Source organism: Genypterus blacodes, unplaced genomic scaffold (genome assembly GCF_046128005.1).
Source record: "Genypterus blacodes isolate CSIRO-AG114 ecotype Tasmania unplaced genomic scaffold, CSIRO-AGI_Gbla_v1 ptg000147l_1, whole genome shotgun sequence".
Lineage (NCBI taxonomy): Eukaryota > Metazoa > Chordata > Actinopteri > Ophidiiformes > Ophidiidae > Genypterus > Genypterus blacodes.
Window position 1 is genome coordinate 1,266,398 of NW_027466949.1, and position 20,069 is coordinate 1,286,466.

At 43.0% G+C, this 20,069-nt stretch overlaps 1 protein-coding gene across 1 annotated transcript; it reads left to right on the top strand.

The window, feature by feature from the left end:
* The first annotated feature begins 3,731 nt into the window (after positions 1-3,731).
* impg1b (interphotoreceptor matrix proteoglycan 1b) lies at positions 3,732-19,623 on the top strand. The gene is made up of 16 exons (XM_076165531.1): positions 3,732-3,798; positions 6,152-6,346; positions 7,364-7,534; positions 8,073-8,119; positions 8,203-8,352; positions 9,695-9,753; positions 9,982-10,175; positions 10,266-10,670; positions 11,321-11,922; positions 12,260-12,349; positions 16,629-16,848; positions 17,159-17,369; positions 17,504-17,689; positions 17,784-17,949; positions 18,959-19,065; positions 19,563-19,623. The coding sequence occupies exons 1-16, from the start codon at positions 3,732-3,734 to the stop codon at positions 19,621-19,623; spliced, it is 2,931 nt and encodes a 976-aa protein (XP_076021646.1).
* The last annotated feature ends 446 nt before the right edge of the window (positions 19,624-20,069 follow it).

Here is a 20,069-nt window from a genome sequence, read left to right on the forward strand (position 1 = left end):
GCAACATTATCATAGGAGCTGTTATCAAGTTCTCGACACATCTGTGGTGTTTAGAGATTTGGACAGCACAGTCTGTCTCTCTCTCTCTCCACACCGTATGCATGTCTGAGCATAATGAGTGTTGGATGGCAGCCCGAAATTGAATTTGAGGAATTTTTTTGCAATTTTCTTTAACCTTCAGTGGGAAATACAATAGTCCCCCCGGTAAAAGACAGAGATATGTGAATTGATCGCTGTATCCTTGATGTGGTTGAGACCGATTGAGGCCTTTAAGTGCAGCAGTCAAATAAATCAAAACTATGAAAGATTGGATTTTTGGTTTGATTTGGGTGAATGGACCCTTAATAAAGTAAATATAAGATGATTAATTTAAAACAAAAGCAAAACACGTCTACAAATGGCAATAACTATCACAGTTTCAGGGAGATACTACTAATAATCATTCTATCTTGTACAACACAATAACTCTATAATCTCATCTTCTATAGAACTCATTTAAGATATAATAATACTCTAATCACTGATGATATAGTGTATGTGCGGGTCTGAATACCTTCTGATGAAACAGGGTATTTATAGGGTACTACGCTAAATGAAACATTAAAAAACCTTGGCTCCTGATTACTTCCTCGCCAGGCTTTCAGCATGCGGCGTCAGATGTTTGATTAACTTTAAATAATCCAACCGCTGAATAAAAATGTATAAAAATTCCTTTATTCAATAACTGTAATTATTTGGTGCTCAGAAGTTTGTCATGGGTTTTAGGCAGACGGGGCTTGAGCAGTAAGAGGTTTATTTCTGTGGGAGTTATTTGTGTATTTCGACATGCTGGTTGATTTGAGTTTCAGTGGTTCCGCCTCCTGTCAGGACTGTTAGACATGTTGCCCTCTGTTGGTGGTTTAACATACTGACGCGCTTGTTGAACACCAAATGTTGAGGATGAGTAATGAAACCTTCTGTTGTCTACTGACCTCCAGATGGTCTTAGAAACTGCTGAAATGGCCAAATATGACCTTGTCCTTGAATGAGGACACCGGGACTTCCTTCACTCAGTCACATTGTGTAGGATTAAAATACTGAGTCACATGAAGCTCAGCGACCTTCAGCTTACTTCTGTAGCGACGTTAACAAAACATTATCTAACTTTAAAATGGTGAAAAAGGGAGTTTATTTAAGCCTAATTTAAGCAATATAACTGTGAAAGATTGGAAATTCAAGCTCAATCAATTAATTTACCACTTGTTTTTAAGAAAATTAGCCACAAATCAAAGCAATCCAACATTCCTTCGTGACTTTCGTCCATGCAGCAAACTTTTTGCAAGTTGGCTCCAAGGACAACCATCTTTCAAAAATGTCTACAAATCCGGTGCGCATGTGGCTTGATAAGATTATCTTCTGTGGATAAGAAAGAAATAATGATAGATTCTGTTTGTTATAAGCCCGTTTGTGCACTAAATCATTGTTATCCACGCTGCCAGAATTCAGTATTAGCATTCAGCGGTCACGCGGGAGCTAATGTGTCGACTCATGCGCTAATGAGTTCAAGGACTTCACGGGTTCAGTGCCGATTCTTTAGAGGTGACTGCTTAGATTTGGAGCCATGTGAGCATGAACATTGTCACACATGAACTTCAGCGGGGAATCACTGAGACGTGTGTTGGCACATTCGCTTGGACAGACAGACATTAGCTGGAGCACTTTGACCGCTGCAGGTCCAGTAGAGTGGATCTCACTTATAATCAGCCCAGAGTGGATTTCCCCAAACAAACAAACACAACGCTAATATTAGACTGCAGCCCGTGGCCGCCACCTTGCTCAGCAATTCAATGGAAAATTATGTAAAGCAAAGTCAAGATGCTTTTTGTACAATGGGGAGTAAATCTTTGTAAACCTTTGATTTCTGCATAAATAAAACTTCACAAGAAAATCTACCCAAAATTGCCCAAATCTCTTGAACAATGATTAAATAAAATAAAGTACAATTGCTGCCATGTTAACAAAGGTCAATTACATTTGATGAGAATTGAATTCAGATATTTAGGTAATTAGGGTTTGCTGACATTTTCCTCCTAACTGTAATAATAATAAAAAACTGTAACTTTAATTCCTAATCCTTGTACCCTTCCCGAACCCACCTCACTTAATCTTGACCTAGAACTCATCTGTGACCCGGACTCTAATCCTGAGAGATCTAGGTCTAGGTCAAAGGTCATATTACATCAGGTCTGAATGCTCAGATATCGATAAAGTAAGCAGGAGATCCTTACTGTGCAATGTGTCAAATGAAACTTTAGTGTATTGATTCTTCTTCACTTGTTTAAATAGAAAAATCCACAATGATTTGTTTGTTTTCCATCTAGCTTTTGACAGCTTTTTTAAACCTTGAAAACAAGCTTACCTGGGAACCTGCAAATGGAGAAACTGACACGGTAAACACAATAAATAATGTAGAATACAGCAAGAGAGAGAAATGGTGAAATAGTTCCTCTCCAGAAACTAAATCTATTAATTTTCATTGTATAATCCACTACAACCTTAGCAGGGCAATTTCCCAACAGGACTTGCAGAGATTTGGAGATTTTGAAGTACATGTACTGTTTCCCAGCCAGGAACTTCAGGAACAATCATAATCAGGGTCAAAGTTCAGCTCCTTCATATCAGCAACTACTACAACTACTTAGATGGATTACATTGGTACTGAAGAGGCTTAATCACCGCAGCAAAATGTTAATAACTTACAAGAGCTGCCTGCTAATCCTTCTCATGTAAAGACGTGAGGGTGGTGACTTTTCAAAATGGAGCCTTCACTCCATGATGAGCTCATTTGTCAAGAGCTCTCAGGTTAACAATCCAACACACAGGAGAAAGAGAGAAAGAAAAAGGTGTAAATGCAGGAGTTTACAGTTAGAATAGAGGCGTCAGTGGGCGACGCGGAGGCCTGAAAATAAAGCACATTGTTTGATTGATAGCTGGATGTTCAGTGAAGCACCAGGCGAACCTCAGCTGGCAGCCGGAGTGCTTGTGCAGAGAGAGAGATTTGCTGAAGCGGGAGTACAGGGGAGGGCCGGGGGGCAGAATACTGGGCCGATTGAAAGAGATAGCTGAGAGAGAATTTGGACGGTGACGAGAACATGCAGACAAAGAGAGCGGGTGTCAGTGTGTAAGTTGGCATGTCTGTCTGGTAGTTTGGTCGGCCGGTTGGCAGAAACCCAAGTTTGCTTGGCTGACAGATGAGAGGCCAGAAGGTAGCTAACAGGATGAGGCTCGGCGGCCACGTGGCCCCCGCACGGATTACAAGCAAGCAAGAAGAAGGTAAAGAGATTAGACTCAAGACGGGAAGCGGCTTTTTTAACCTCTGCACTGTTGTCACACTGACAGCACAGGCGCAAACAAGTCCCCCGCCAAAATTCCTTATTTTCTCTTTTACTCTCCAATCTCCTTCTATTCTCATCCTCCTATGCGAGGCCGTCCTCCATCCTTTGTTGTCTCCAGGGATCAAGCAGCATACGAGAGAGAACTCAGTCTGCTGCTGAAGAACTGAGCTGACAGGACCGGAGTGGACCGGACTCCCCGCTTTGGTGCCTGCTGACCAGCTGAAGAACTGGAGAATGAGACGTCTGCATTTGGCAATGGACTCAAGATAAAGATTCTCTGGATTCTACTGTTGCTTTCGTAATGGTCTCTATACCAATGACATCATCAGACTTGAAAGCCACCTAAATTAGCCCATGATGCTTTGGAAGGCAGGAGTACTCCTCACATTGTTTGTATTTACCCTGCAATCCAATCAAATCAAAGGTAAGACTGATGCACATGGAATATAAATGAGTTTAGATTGTTGCCTTTATTAACTTTGCAACAAGTTTTCTTATATCCATATATTAGATTGAGGATTAGACTAGACATTTAATCGACATTTTCTTTGTGTCTGAGTCTTGCAGAGAAGAAGAGCTCGATATTCCTAATTGTCCTTGAGCACTAAAATTCTAACAAATGAAAGAAAAACCTCACTGCCCAGTTAACTGGCACTTTAGCCAATATTAGAAACAATATTTTTCTGTGAAGACCTTCCCCAGCTCATCTATCAAAGAGGTGGTGAAATGGTCTAGTGCCTTTCAGGTGTAAAGAGGCGCTGATCCACTTTATGGGCAACAAGTGTGAGTGAGTGTGACGCTGCAGTATTGGAGACCTTTAAATCTGCAAAGAAGCTCATCCTCCGTGTTTCACACAGAACCACGCCAAGCACAGCCAGCCGTCCTCTTTAAGACCATGAATATTTACAGCGAATAAAAGCGTCATGTAATAAGTGCGGTGAGATAGATTGCATCGTTTGGGGCGGCGATAGCGTTTGCATCGTTGCCGGTCGCGTTGTGCCTGGGTGAGCTCATTATTCTGCAGAAAACAAGAGCCATTCTGTTCTCAGTGTGGCAGGATGCTAATCTTTTCTGGCTTGTAATTCTGCTGTGAGGCCTTTGCAGCTGCACTGGGCATTAAAGGCCATTTAATAGCCACACACACACAGACACTTCTCATCCTGGCGCTCATCTCTGCACATGTGCATATCAGGCTTTAGGCTCACTGATTCACAAAATCATTTCAGATGCTGTCTCGGTGACACAGCTGTCAATGAAATCATGTGGGATTGCCGAAGTTATTGGCCGACAGGAATTGAGCCTGACAGACACTAATCAGGGAAATAATTGCTTCCGTTAAATCTACATGCCACATCAATGGCCAAGCATTCTTTGCATGTTCTTGGTCATGAGCCAAATTTAGCTCGGGGAGAACAATCAGTCGTTGTACCAGGTTGCTATATATAATTCAGCAATTTAACGCTGTGTTCTGTGTGATTCTGATGTTTATTTGAAGCAGAAAATAATGCATTTTAATTCTTTATTCTAATTTAACAGATTAAAATGCAGACTCATAAACATTGTGAGCTTTGCAATGCTAGTGTTTGTTGCTTTCCAATTGCATCACATTAGATTATGCAGGTTGTTTGTGATATTGTGTCCATCTACTGCTCAAGTACACACACAGACCTTCACTTTGGCCCTTAAATCCAGAAGAGGTGCAGTTTGGTACTTCCTGACCTCCAGTCTGGTCTTTTGAAGCTCATAAATCCTGTTTTATTGTCTTAAGTAGGTCTCCGGGGTTGGCCACATGGCATCAGAAGGAACACCTTTCATCCAAAATAGCTTTGTTCACCTGGGCCTGTGTTGGAGAACTTGCTTTTTTACTAAGGTGATCAGAAAATTAGGTCAATTTCCCTCATACTGTGTGCAATGTCTCATAATAGGTACTATAATCTGCACAAATAGGCCACCTGTATATGGAATTACTTAGTTATTCTACCTTGGGAGCAACAAACAGCGTGATCAAATTGTTTTTTGTGAACAATTAAACTCTGATGGGTTCCTTTTACTCACAAGGTTTGCTGAGAATGCACATCGTTTACTGCTATAACCCACTTTTATACTTTTCTTCTCACTGCCTGGTACGACCTCGGCCTCGCACTGTCGGCCACTGAGCAGCTTCAGTGATGCAACTTGGGGTCGAGTCGCCCGGGGGCCTCTCAGAAACACTTCCCGAGAGTGAGAGAGAGTGTTACTCACTTGCTCTCTCTGCCCATCTGCACGTTTTGCAAAGCGCAGTGATTGAAAATGACAACCTCCCGGTCACAAACCAACAACTTTAAGCTCCAGGCTCAAACCTGTATTACACTGTGCTTAGGTCAACAAACTATACAGATGAAATCACCCATTTCACCTAAAAGAGCAAGCACACTGCTTTGTATGCAGTTCAAATTACAATCACAACAATTTTCGAGGTAACACGCTCTTGGTTGCCAGTGTTGTTAATTATAAGCAGTGTGAGAGCACAAGTCCGGCAGTGAACCTAGAGGGTCAGACAGATGCTATTAGATAATGTCCTTGTTGGATTAAGCATCTGCCAAATCAAATAGTGTGTAAGGGTAGTTAGTATGAACAGCCTAATCCCTGAATACACACCACCAGATTAACAAAGATAGCAGCTGACTCAAAAGGACAGCATACTTCCCAGACAGTGGTTGTGGTTGTTTGCTTTATTTCTTCGCCATGTCACACGGTTTGAATCAAGCCACTTACACATTTGGCGCCTTCTCTTGCAGGGCTTCACGATCACGCCCTTTCCGGACTCAATGATGTAAAATTCAGGCACTTACTGGAAGCTTCCAGAACGATCAGACATGGCGGCAGTGTGAGGTCGAAGAGGTCGACGCTCTTCACCACCGGGGTCAAACTCTGTCCGCAGGAGACGATGAAGGCCGTCATCACGAGCCACCGCGCCTACTACAGACTTAGAGGTAAGACGTTTGTGCCTGGATGATAGAAATATGACAAATATGTTGCCTTCCCTTTAAATCTCATGTTTATTTGTCTTCATCCTTTGTTGCCCGACATTGAGAGGATGAGGCTGTAGACGACGCGCGATGCCATGGCAATTCTGAAGCTGTTTTGACACTGATTTCAGGCCATTGTATGGAGACGCATAATAATGTCCAAACGCAAACCTCTGCACTCCTTTGTCAAAGCCAGATGGATGATTTGTTATACGAAGATTGCCACACCGGCTGTTACAATTGGCTATAATATACTAATTGTTCTGTAACGCTGCTGTGGCCTTAGCCACCTTAGTTGTTCTGTAAGTGCATATTAATGTGAGGTGTTGCTGGTAATCACATTGCTCCAGGAATGAGCTTGTATGAGAATAGATTGCACACAGTCATCAAGTTATTGGACTTTGTGGAGCTTGTTCCCCATGGAGCCAAATGAAACACAGCTTCAGGGGGTCTTTGCACTCATGATTCTTAATAGTCACCAAATGTCATAGGCATGCATCGTGTTTTAATTTGACCTTTACCGAAAGGGATTGTGAGTTTATAAATAGCTGCATTTTGTGGTTCTCTTTACGTCGTATAGTGTTTTTGTGATTTAGAATAATAACACGTCGAAGGGAAACTAGATTGTGTGGAGATGTGCTGCATGAAAATGTTGCTTCAGCAGGGGGGGAAAAAAAAGCTGATTTAAAGCTTCAAGTCCCAGATAACTCAGAGTGATGCCAAGATCAATACCAACACTCTTCTTCATCCTCGCTGATTTGATTTCTGCAGGCTTCACTCCAGTCCCATTTCCATCTCATGTGTCCTTCGTGCCAACTTGGTGTTCACATATTGAAGAACAATGGCTGCTGGCCTTTCTGCTCAACCTCCACTGTGCCGTCACAAGATTTGATTTGAATGTCTTAAACGTGCCAACTGTTTTGCATATTTGACGGACGTCCCTCTAATAAAAGTCAACAAATTATGCAACGTCTGTGTCAGTTTGTCAGGAGGCAATTTGGGAGGCGTTTCGCATCTTCTTGGACCGAGTCCCGAACTCAGAGGAGTACAGCGCCTGGGTCCAAACCTGCCAGCATGAGAACCTGTGCATGGATGACCTGGCCCTCAACTTCAGCAGGTCTGAGGAGCACCTAGACCTGGTGGCCAGAGTGGGTACTGCATATTCACTGCACTATACACCTTATTTATTATGTATGGCTGGGATTTGTATTCATTTGTAGCTTTTTGCTCTGTAAACTACTAAATGCAAAAAGCAGAAAGCTGACTGAGCTCCTTTCTTTACTTCCAGCGAGTCACTGATCTGGACGAAATTGACGGGTAGGTACAAACTTTATTTATTGCTTTCCTTTTTTCTTATTGCTCAATATTGTCCCCAAGTTAGTTTTTGTTTTGGTGTTATTTGTGGCAAAATCTAAAGAATCTTTTAGAATATATTTTATTCAAGTTCCCCAAAGCTTAAAACTGGATCTTTCTGATTAACGAATGGTGACAACAACATAAACTATAATCCTAAGAAGTAAATTCTTTCATTTCCAGACTCCAAACTGCAACAGTGGAGCCAGGAAGAGAATGTGAGTGAAACACAGTACAAGCCCTTTCCAGTTAAGGTGGTTAAATGCTGTCAGAGAGCGATATCAATGCTGTTGAATGAGTATGACTTTCATAAATCTGTTACACTGTTTTGTCTCAGGCACTTGGACTCCTCCAGTACTTCAGCTTCCAACTGGCGCAGAGGATGTGAGTTCAGTGTCACTTACAATTCAAACAAAATATTCAACACGTCGCAGGAGCTGCAATGTAATTCAGCTTTTGTTTGCCAGATTCAAGACGATCTGAATATGATACCAGAGATATACGAGCGATACGTCGTAGAGTTCAGTGTCACCATTGTGGACCCACGGTACAGCGAGCTGCTCAGTGACCCTGCTGCTCCTCAGTACCAAGACATCACTCAAGATCTCACAGACAAGGTAAGAACATCCACGGTTCACAGACTCACCGGAAATGTTAGGATGTCTCGAAGCTGTCTGCGTTCTCACTTCCAACACAACTTTTAAAAGATTGTTAATGCTTCCTGAGGACCTCCGTAGCTTCATGATGCTGCACAACATCATGTCTCACAATTACCTCCACAGCCAGCTCCTGCTATATTATAATGTAAGCTGTACTGTAAACTAAACCCCTGGCTGCTTTAACAGCTTTAGTAACTTTAAAAGCTTCCAAATGGCCACAAGCCTGGAATAGTAAGATCCAATCATATAGAGATTAACTCTGACTAAGAAGGCATTGACTCTTGCTGACTCTTGACTTCTGATCGTGTTAAAAGCATTAGCATAGGAGTTCATTTAAAGGGGACACGAACAAATTGTGCTCCTGTTTTCATTTTTCCTTTACAGCTTCTGTTTTCAAGCTTCAGCTTTCTTCAATGTGCAAAAAAGTGATTAACAACCATTTCTTCTCTCCCTTGTCTTAACACAAATATGCACAGTGAGTGAAAATAGCTTGTTTTAGATATGAGCCGCTTAAGCCCCACTCTGCTCTGATTGGTCAGCCATGGATTGTGAGTCAGGCCTCTGACACTGTGGACGTGTTAGGAGGCGAGTACATTTACACGTGTGCATCCTGTCGTTTATTAACTAAAGAATCAAATAGAAAAGATGTCAGTCAAGTACGTTTGGCTTTCTTTCACTGGTTGCATTTCTGTAGTGCATTAAACTGAGAAAATGTGGTGAAACAAAAAGCACAATGTCTGAAATTGAGCGTTGGAGCGACAGGGACTCATCCAGACTTACATGCAGAGAAAGATTGACGCCAGCCTTTTATTAACACTTGTATTTGACAAACAAGCTCGTCAACAGAAGTATGCCGGTGCCTCATTGACAATTAGCTCTAACGGTGACAATCAGACGCAGCTGTGAACTCGCCCGCAGCGCCATGTCCCACACAGTCTACCAGGCAAACACACACAGCACTGCAAACCTCACAATGTCCCCACGAAAATACATGTGGGTGCCAATAACAACGTTGTGTAAGTAAAAGCAGCCATCACCACCATGTTCAGATGTGTCTTTGTGTGAGTAGAGGAATGTGTGCAGTGTGCAGGACTCTGCTAATCGGGTTTATTATCAAACCTCTAATGCCAAACACGCAAGCGTGATGGAAAGAGTGTTTTCCTGTTTGACAGCAAATGTTTTTGTTGCTCCGAGCTGTGCTGGCTGAAGTGTGAAAGGAGCTTATTGGTCAATACGGAGCAAATCCAAGGTGGATGCTGATGAAATACTGATTTTACTCTGAATATCTTCTCTTTTCTAGATGCTTCATGTGTTCGAAAAAGTCCCGGGATTCAAAGAAGTTCGGGTTGTGGGATTCCGGTAGGTTGAATGAGGTTTTCATGAGGTTTTTGGGCAGAACTTTCTCTCCATTCAGTTTCTTAGTGTGCTGTGATTCACTGTGACAGAACAATGCTCCTGAGTTGTGCTCAGGTATCAAAAGAAACGATTACATCCCGGCAAATATCCCATCTTCTTCCTGACTACAAAAGACCCTGTGCTATCAAATAAGTCTCAGCGTGTCTTGACGTGTTTCACTGTGTCCCTCAGGTCAGAGGACGTGTCCGTGCGTTATGCTGTGGTCTTTAATGGAGACACTGAGCTTCACGCCGAGCCTGAGGGCCCTGTGGAGCCAAACACAGATGCAGATGTAAATGCACCTAAACTGAAGTACATCATTACAAAGGCCTTAAGACAGGAGACGTCATTGCCTGTGGACATACAAACGCTCCATTTTGAGGCTGGTGAGCAAAATATCACACTCACAACAGAGTAAAACTGAATTAAACAGGGATTTTAAAGCTGTGTGTGTGTTTATATGCATTCCTTCTCAGTGACCACACTTCATCCAGTCGCTGAGCTTGGCATGAATCCCTATGAGAGTGTTGCATCCCTGGACGACCTCACTCCGACTGCAGCAGCGGACGCCGCTCCTACCCAAGGCTTCTTCCCCACAGTGGCAGGCACAACGGAGATCTCACTTGGCGCTTTGACAGTCAGACCAGAAACACAAACATTTGTGCCTTTCATCCCCAACATCCTCCCAGAACCTTCATCTGGAGACAGCCAGGAGAATCCGCCGGTAGCAGTGATTGAATCCGCTGCAGAAGCCGGCGAGGATGGTAGTGGCATCGCGCCACCAGTCACCATGCCAGAAACTGTCACAGAGCAGGAAGAGGAAGCCGAGCCAGAACTGACAGAAATACCACAAACTGAGGCTGGAGAAGAGATGACAGAAGGTAAGACAACTCCTGCTATATGTGTGTGCAGCAATTTATAATCATGTTTATATGAAGAGTCTTAATCTTGCTTGGGAAGGTGATGGACATATATGCTGTAGGTGAGAGTGCATGAAGGGCTCACCCTGGAGATGCAAACAAACGGGAAGTAATCACCAGAAATTTAAGACTAATTGGATAATCGAGCGTGAGAAAGTGGAGAGAAACCAGAGCAGCAGCGTGATGGTATGGCTGCATGCCATGTATCACACATCAAACCTGCCAGCATGCAGTGTGTTAACTTGAACACATTCTGCCATGGAAGTGCAGCATGTAGACCTGGAATAATTTAGTGCAAATAGAGGCCAGGGTGAAGTATTTACACAGAATCGATGTGAATTATAAAGCTCTGAATCTAAGGCGGCCAGATCAGCACAGCAGTGAGATTTGATGGATGTGTTTGGAGGTTCTAGGTGTCAGTGTAATATGATCACTTTAGAGCGGGATGCCCAAACTAAATCCATATCCATCCACAACAGTTACTCCTTATTTCTTTCTTCTACTAACAAACATTCCAACTTTTCCTTGTTTTAAAGCTGGAGTAGTTTATTTTGTTCCAAATGAATCTGTGTCAAATATCATTCTTTTCTTTTTAGAATTACCTAAACCAGCTGATGTGACCGTTGAGACACAGATTGAGGATGTCCTTCCAACGACTGCAGACTCACAAAATGGAGGAGCAATTTCTGATGCACCAACTGAGGTGACCTTCAGCCCCCGAGAGTCCACAGAACCGACGCAAGTCTCTGTTCCGTCGCCTAATGATAGCGAAGGGCAACGGATTGACCCGGATCCAAAGGATGGGCCGGTGCCATCGCCTCCGGAGAGAGCAGCAGCCCCAGAGGAGAGAGAGGAGTCAAGCGGAGGTCAAGGCGGAGTGACCCCGGCCTCTGCGGACATAGCAGCTGTGAACTTACACAATCCAGAGGATGTAGAACCGATTCAGTTAGGGGAAGGAGAGGCTGATGTGACCCCGCCTCTAGAGGAACACAGCGGTAGTGGATTCCCGTCAGCGTCTGAAGAACGACCTCATGAATCGACCGCTGTGCCGGCCATGAGACAAGCCAGCACCCCTCTGATGGCTGCGGTGGACAAGAGTAAAGAGTTAGTGGTTTTCTTTAGCTTGAGGGTCACTAACCTGATGTTTTCTGACGACCTGTTCAACAAGAGCTCTCCAGAGTATAAGTCACTGGAGAACACCTTCCTGGAGCTGGTAGGTACACAAGCATCATCATCTCTCTGCATGCTTTGATCTCGTATCTGTAGCCTCGAGTTGAACTGTATGTTGGTGCAATATAGTGTTGAACTGTTGTCGGCTTTAAGTGAAACACAAGTTGCTGCTTATGTGCAATCGTTCTGTACCACAAATGTTCAATCCACCGTTCAACCTTATCCTCACTGCTGCTATGTTTTACTCCACATGTTCCTCAATCACGAATACTCAAATCGTGCAAAGGCCAAATTCAAATAGTATGGAAATCTTCTCCTTTCAGTGGAGCCACTGTGTCTGCGTTCATTAATATTTGGTCAAATGCATCTGTTCCACTTAGACACAACACCCTGGGTCCAGAAACTTGCCAAACCCTGCAGCGTCCAGTAAGTCTGGGCCTCGGAGACAGACGACCTTAGCCTCCATACCGGTATTTCTCTCCATATTGGAACTTCTATTGCCTCTCCAGTGCCTCAGAGAGAGCACGAGCTTTCCATGTCTTACCTAACCGTTCCTCATGCCGTATCTAACCATCTGAACTGATATTTCTAACATATTCATCTTATTTTCTCAGCTTTGCATTCGTCCTTAACATGGACACAAACCTGACCTCCTCTCCGCAGCTGCTTAGCTTCTGTCTGTCTGTTTTCCAGCTTGCTTTTCTTGTTTGAATGGTTTATTTTGCCTTCATTCGTTGAACTCTGCTATAACTTTGGATTCTTTGTTGACTCAGTAATGAAATTCCACGTCAACCATGATTTGGAAAATTCACTTTGGTAATTTATCATGGGTAGAATAATTTACAAGGTTTAAAGTTTTATTCAGTGCGTTTAAAGTGCTTTAACAGTTCTTTCATCAGTTAATTAATGAACAAAGCTTAGTCGACTTCTCCTACTTGCTAACATTATGAAAATCACAATAGCCTATTCTGTTGTGAAAGAATGGCTTTGAGTTGTACTCGGCTGTGACGCAGAGTAGACAGAATGTTGGGACTTGGGGTTTGTCTGATTCACTCCCGTCCGCAGAGGTTTGTGACCCATGGTAAGAGGCTTTAAGTAATTCTGGTCACTCCCAGCACGGCACATATTGTGCTATTATTGGTTTCAATCTGATTAGTGCAGTCAGTTGTGTAAGTTTTGTTTTGACATCTGTATGTATGCTACTGTGGTACAGTGTACGTATCTACTTTCCATTGAAATAATCGCTCATGATCACGTCTAAATAAAGTAAATCAAAGATCGTTTGAAGTGGAATAGCTTTGAACCCATTGTGCAGATAACCCCGGTGCAGGGACGACAACTTTTCTTCACTTTCTTCTCTCACTCATGACAGATTGTCTGCATTGCTTATTTCATCTAAATAAGTTTTAAATTTGGTGTGAACTGTGTCTCTTTAAACCTGCAGCCATTAGAGCAGATCAAAGAGAGAAGCATCAGTTGACATCCCTGTTTATTTTCAAGACTTACCCCGAGGTTGACGGAGGAAGCATATTTTTAGGCTCGCTCATAGGTGCTCTGTGTTATGTAAAGGCCTCAGCTTCAAACTGTGGAGGAACATCAATACAAATTGGATTGTGCGTTTGCAGCAAAGCCAAAGAGCAGAGCAGATGAAATGTGAGCTACTGGAGCAGGTTGGCCCAGTGTTCTCTCTAGGCAGTGAGAAGGAAGCGCACACAACCAATTTGTGTTGATTTTTGGTTTATTGTACGCACCTTTACTGATGTTTAATGTTTGATTTTGCAGCTTGAAACAGGATCTGTCGGCTTGTACAGATGACAGATTTTACAGATTATTTTCACCTTGAATCAGGGAATATAAAACAGGAGGGGTGACATGGAAACAAATTGGAATATGCACATATAGATGCCTGTAATACAATAATGTAATAACTCTCCATCTCCAATCTTGAATGGTTGCCCAAATTAGACTTTCTGCACTTCACCGAACTAATCAAAATACTAAGCTGTAATTCTTCCTGGCAAAACAAATGTGGTGAAATGTTTTGACTGATTAGTATTTACATTAGCTTACATTAGGAATAGTGGAACTGTTCTCCTTCAAATGGGCTTTTCAGACCGAAAGAGACACATGAGACACAGGAATGCTAAATGTCCATTGTACAGCCCATTTATATGGACATAATGCGTTGCTATGCTGGGTAGTCGGCCTTGTTTGTGATTCTGTAGGTTCACTGTCCTCCGCATCTATAAATCAGCCTACAGCACCTTGCAGTTCCCCTGCTTACCTTTGCCATAACTCCATTTCTCCTGTACCTACTGGTTTGTGAAGCAGCCAATAAAATTGGACATGGAGGTTGAGTTTGAAACATTTTCATAGCAGCAAAACATTCTTCGTTTTGACATTCGGGATCAGAGAAGGGAGAACCAGTAGATACTGTACATGTGTACCCTCAGAAGAACCCTTCAGACTGTCATACACTGCAAATATAGTCTTGGTTCTGTCACGACTACATGCACATTCACGTTATAAAGGCAGAAAGGTAGTATTCTGTTCATCCAAAGTTCTGGAGTTGTGGAAAGCCAGATAGCTTTGACCTTGTGTGGAAGGAAATGGAGCAAAGTAGGAGCCAATTTAAGAATTTAAGACATTCTCCATTGAGATAAATGGATGACCAAACACTACGCGGTGTGTGTGTCCAGCTGTTCTACAGGCTGAACTAGTTTAGGCCTCTGTGTCCTTCTCTCAGAGACTATTAACTGTAGGGAGCCGGGCCTCAGTAAACTGTCTGCTGGTGATAAGTGAAGTAACCCAATCAGAGCAGAGATCCTTAAGGCCTCTTATCTCTGGCTCTACAGCTGGGCCGGCTAAGGCTTTGTAATCTCTCCGTCTCACACTGCGCTGGTTTGATGTTGCCTCCTCTGGACTGGATAGAGGAGAGCAGGTCAGATCAATGAAAATTGATCCGAATCCATTAAATCAGCAGCTCGACTTCCTCCTCGCTTAAATATCACCACCGTCATCAGCTGGAGTCCATAGTCTTAATAGATCCAGCTCACTACTCTGCAGTTGCAAGTCAGTTTTTAAAGTTGCAAGTGAAACTGTAACTTTTGGATGAAGAAATAGCACATTATTATTTCCCATTAGTTCAGTTGGCTTCATGATGCATTAAAGGAAGCTTCACCAAAACTGTGACCCATATACTGTAGTGACGTGGCCGTTTGTTCATTAGTGGAACAATCTGCCCCCGGGGGTCACGGATGCTCCCACTCATGTTTCATTTATTAATTTCCCAAAACGTTTTGTCAAGTTGACAGTTGTGATGTTATTGCTGCTCTTAAATCATTACAACCTTTGGACTGTGATGCAGCGACTGGACCAAAGTCAGCACAGAATGAGCTCGTCTGTTTCATGCTCAGGAGACCGTGGAGACTGATGGGGCTCAGTCGGTCCTCCATAAGTAACATTAATGTTTGGCGGTACTCTAAAATCCTTGCTCGGTTACTTTTCTTGGCTTAACATTGAAGTGTTATCTGTTTTTGCCTTTAATTGTCCTTTTAAATGAACCAACTATAAAATTGCCTTGTTTCAGCTCAACACTGGTTAGCTGCAGCTCCCATGGTTAAAGTCTTAAATGTACCGCAAAACTAACACAATTTCACTTTCTAGAGAACAGATTCAGTAACAGTCATTGAGCTTTACTTAGGAGGTTAAGTGGTGAAGTGAAGTGGTGAAGTAATTAATTGATCGATTGATCCTGGGAGTGTTGTTAATGAAGTTAAACCTGTTTGTTTTATTGATGTTAGTGTTCATGTTAAGTGATATAGGTTTGTATCATTATGTTATCTCATCAGGAAATCAATACAGAAACACATGTAGTCTGGATGGATGTATACAATTAATTCACTACACAGGAAGTGTCACACTAGATAGAATAAGTCCTGACTGCCATAGCAAAACACAAACTAATCCTGGAGATCTGTGCTACTATGGCTGTCACATGACTTTGACACACAGGTGAGAATGATCACACGCCGTCTATTTCTGCCTGTGCAAAGAAACTGCACATAATATGACACCACAGCTGCCTGATGAGGAGCAGCAAGACTTAACACAAAACGTCCTCCACAGCTGATGCTCGGCTGATTTAAAAGCTACAACATGAACGATATTAATACACAAGCGGACTCTTGTATGGGCACATGGGTGTGTGTGTGCTTACAGCGCAGGTGTATCTTTAGTCAGATGTTGCGGTGCTGATCATGCAGACACGTCGCAGTGGCAGTCTAAAGATAGCTTTGTTGTTGTGCGACTCTTTTCTGTCCTAGTCGTTTGATCTTTCCACCATGTGTTCTCTTCGCTCTGTGTTCTTATACTAACACCTCCACTTTCCTCTGCATCTCATGACACACTTACCAGGATTTAACGCTGACATCAACATGTGACTGTGTATAATTCACTGCATTCACACTTTAAATCAAATTACAATAATTAAAGTGATTCAATATCAGCAGTGCTATGACAACCTGATTCAAGCCGCTCATGTCGTTAAGTGTTGATGATCTCTTTCTCTCAGGAGGACACAGATAACAGTCGCTGTCACTTTGTTTACTGACACAAATTAATTGGAAATCGTTCCCTCAAATGAGCAAATTCTGCCTCGCTTCCTGACAAATTATAAGGCAATAGTCAGATTAAGACTAGACTGAATTAAGCAGTGTATTAATTATCTTCATTCAATATGCTTTCCAGCTTCTGCCGTATCTGCAGTCCAATTTAACCGGATTCAAGCAGCTGGAAATCCTCAACTTCCGGAATGGCAGCGTGGTGGTGAACAGCCGGATGAAACTGGACGAGCCAGTGCCGTACAACGCCACGGAGGCCGTTCACTGCGTGCTGGAAGACTTCTGCAACGCCGCGTCCAAGCGGCTCGACATCGAGATCGACAGCCGCTCCTTGGAAGTAGAACCAGGTGAGGCCGAGGCAAAGACTCATGGCCGCTTCCCACCACCGCTCGAATTCTCCCTCTGCTGTCCTTTTGGAGATGTGATGCGAATGAAATCTAATATTCTTTGACGTGGAAGAGTTCATAATCGTGCCTGACTGCTCATTGAGTGCAGACGTCTTTGGTTCACATCAATCAAAATGCCCTTTAATTTCACCCCTGTTTCTGTACACAATGTCAGACAGGTGGACGCTGCGTTCATGTTAATGAGCTGTCCCCTTCTCCTGTCCTTATTTCCTCCGCCTGTCTCGTCCTTTTGTCCTCCTGTCTCTTCCAGCTGACCAAGCCGACCCCTGCAAATTCCTGGCGTGCAATGAGTTTTCACGCTGCGTGGTGAACAGTTGGAGCGACGAGGCCGAGTGCGTGTGCAATCCGGGCTACGGCGCGGTGGACGGCCTGCCCTGTCAGAGCGCCTGCACCCTGCAGCCCCATTACTGCCTCAACGGGGGATCGTGTGAGATAATCCCCGGACACGGAGCCGCCTGCAGGTACAGAACAACTGAGCAAGCGGAAGAACACATGCCTTTTTCCAACCCTTCCCTGCTTAGACTTCCATATGTATTTAGCGCACATTTCCACCTGTGATCTTTGACCTTTGCGGCTTTATTCTCTCCTGCTTCAGATGCCCTGTAGGTAAATACTGGCAGTACCACGGGGAGCGCTGCGGTGAGATGCTCTCCATGCCCGTGGACCCTCCACTCGTCGGCGCCTGCCTCGTGGGAAGCCTCTGCCTCGTTTGTGCTATCGTTGGGATTTTGACCTTCATCCACAAGAAATGCATACGGACCCAAAAGACTGCGACCCTAGTGTGAGCGCATCTGCCTTATTTTCTGTAGAGTTTTGAAGTTTGCTGTCCTGTAAAAGGATTTTTATTCATGATCCAAATCTCCTTTACATTGTAGGCACACCCTCGCTCCCTATGCCTTTGAGAATACTTTGCGGGAGAACCCAGTGTTTGAGAATGACGATGGGGTTTTGAGTCAAGTGTCCACATTGCAATGTCCCTCCAGTTCAGCTTCTGAGAGGGAAACCTTTGCCTCAATTGAAAATATACATCTAAGTATTGAGGTATTCATAGCCCAAGTGCCCACTAAACTACTAACCTTGATCTTTTCAACTTTTACAATCCAATATCGTCTAACAAACTCATCTAACTGAAGTGAAGTGGATCGTGACCTTGGTGTGTCTGCGTCTCTATTTGCTCTCAGATCAGTTTGGACTCTCAGGGCTTTAAAGTTTTGCCTCTCCAGCCAGCTGAACTCTTACAACTGTTGACTTTGTTTAGATATTTAAACCATAAATTGGAAATATACAAAAACAACCCCACAGAGACATAAAGCCTCCTTCTCTGAGGAAGGTTATGTGCTTAACTCATTTTGGATCAAAATGCCAGATAGAATGCTACAACAACTGAGGTCACAAAACTTTGAAAATGCTTTTGTTCTCATCCTCCATATGTTTTTACTCTTTTTGTCGTGAACCCAAAACATTATGTTGACCACAAACCCAACAAACACAGCGATGCCCCCAGGACATCCGCTAAAGGTCGGCCAAAAATAATCGTAAAGCTGTGAGTAACAAAATGTGACGGTCACGCCCCAAACCAGCTGATGACCCGTTACCAATGTTGGTAATGTCCTTATAATGTCCAGCCGAGAAGCAAATGCCAACGTCACCAATGTTTGGAAACCAGAACAAACATCTCTCTCTTATCTCCTAACACTCGATCTGATGCAAGGAATGTGTAGATGGAATCTAGGCAGTTTGGCTTTTATTGTCCAAAGGTGGATGCGACATTTTGAATGAGCAAAGGGCAGACATGGGCTGATTGATGATTTCATATTGTGAGGAAGGAGGCATCAGAGGCCTTTATCTATAGGTTCAAACGCATTTTTAGCCCCTTTCAGGTCCACATGATCCAGCGATGACCATATGGCTTTAACACCTTCACTCTCTTTCTAACTCTCATTCTATTTCTAACATTCTTTCCCATTACAGTGATAGATTCTATTTGCTCATCACTTTAAACAGCTCTAACTGCTTTAACGAACACTCCGATTGCTCCGATTTTTCACAGATCCCCAGAAAACTCTACACAACGCGGTCCGACAGGTTAGTCACCGACATGGTGGACTTCCATCACTGCATTCCGCACATTGAGGTGAGGAGCCGACCAGCAACCTCGTCTTTGTAGCAACCTGATTTGAATGCAGAATTACAAAATGTAGGAAAAAAGACAGAACATTTCAAATTGTATTTTCTGAAAGCATTCTATGGCGATATGATGAATGAGGTGTTTCCCATCTTTAATCATCACATATTTTCAAGCTCTATCATGCACACAAGAGGTAAAGGATGGCACAAACCAATCGTCGCTGCCTTTTGTGCATTAATTGTGTCTCCTTTGTTCCATTATTCTAAGCATATTTGAGATTATAACCCCAAATTGATTTTCAAATCAATGTGATTTCATTTATAATATTTATTGAGTGACTTTTAGCTGCTTAGGAATGATTAAATGAATCTTCTGCCCTTTGCTGAGAACTAAATCCATCTGATCGATTTATAAAATGCAAATTATACACCTACAAGGGTATACTGTTTACAGTTTGAACTTAAACAAGATATTTTGATTCTTCCCCTCGCCTCTTCCAGACACGACTTCAGGCGAAGGAATACAGAACACGTTGTCTTCTGAGGGCGTCAGATAGTAACGACTGTTTTGAGGTAACCGTCCTTTGATTTTCCACGATGACACAGTGAAGCAGCGAGGAAGAAGAAAACACCGCGGCTGCATTTGGGATGTTAACTGTTCATAGAGCTGGAAGTGTCCTGTTAGGCAGAACTATGGATGCCACACTACAAGGTGGACTTAGGTTGTCTAATATTTATTTTAAAGTGAAGTAAAAGTAGGAACATTTCCTCTGTAACTTTGACAAATGCTGCTCTTTCCTCACAATGAGGTATTTATTATTCACACGCTGATACTCGTACTTTAGGCTCTGCAATCCTGTCTGTTGTTTCACCCTTAATCATAACAGGTCCTAAAAAGAGACTTTGTACATTATATATTGCTTAATTTGATTTCTGAAAACAGTCAATAATGTTCACTGTCAGTATGAAAAAGTAAAACTGAAAATGATTACATATGATTTGTGAATTGAGTAAATACAAACCCCACATTTCTG

Coding starts and splice junctions, on each gene's coding strand:
- impg1b (XM_076165531.1), top strand. CDS start 3,732: ATGCTTTGGAAGGCAGGAGTACTCCTCACATTGTTTGTATTTACCCTG. Junction 7,535..8,072: donor AGACCTGGTGGCCAGAGTGG/GTACTGCATATT, acceptor GTTTTGTCTCAG/GCACTTGGACTCCTCCAGTA. Junction 8,353..9,694: donor CTCAAGATCTCACAGACAAG/GTAAGAACATCC, acceptor TCTCTTTTCTAG/ATGCTTCATGTGTTCGAAAA.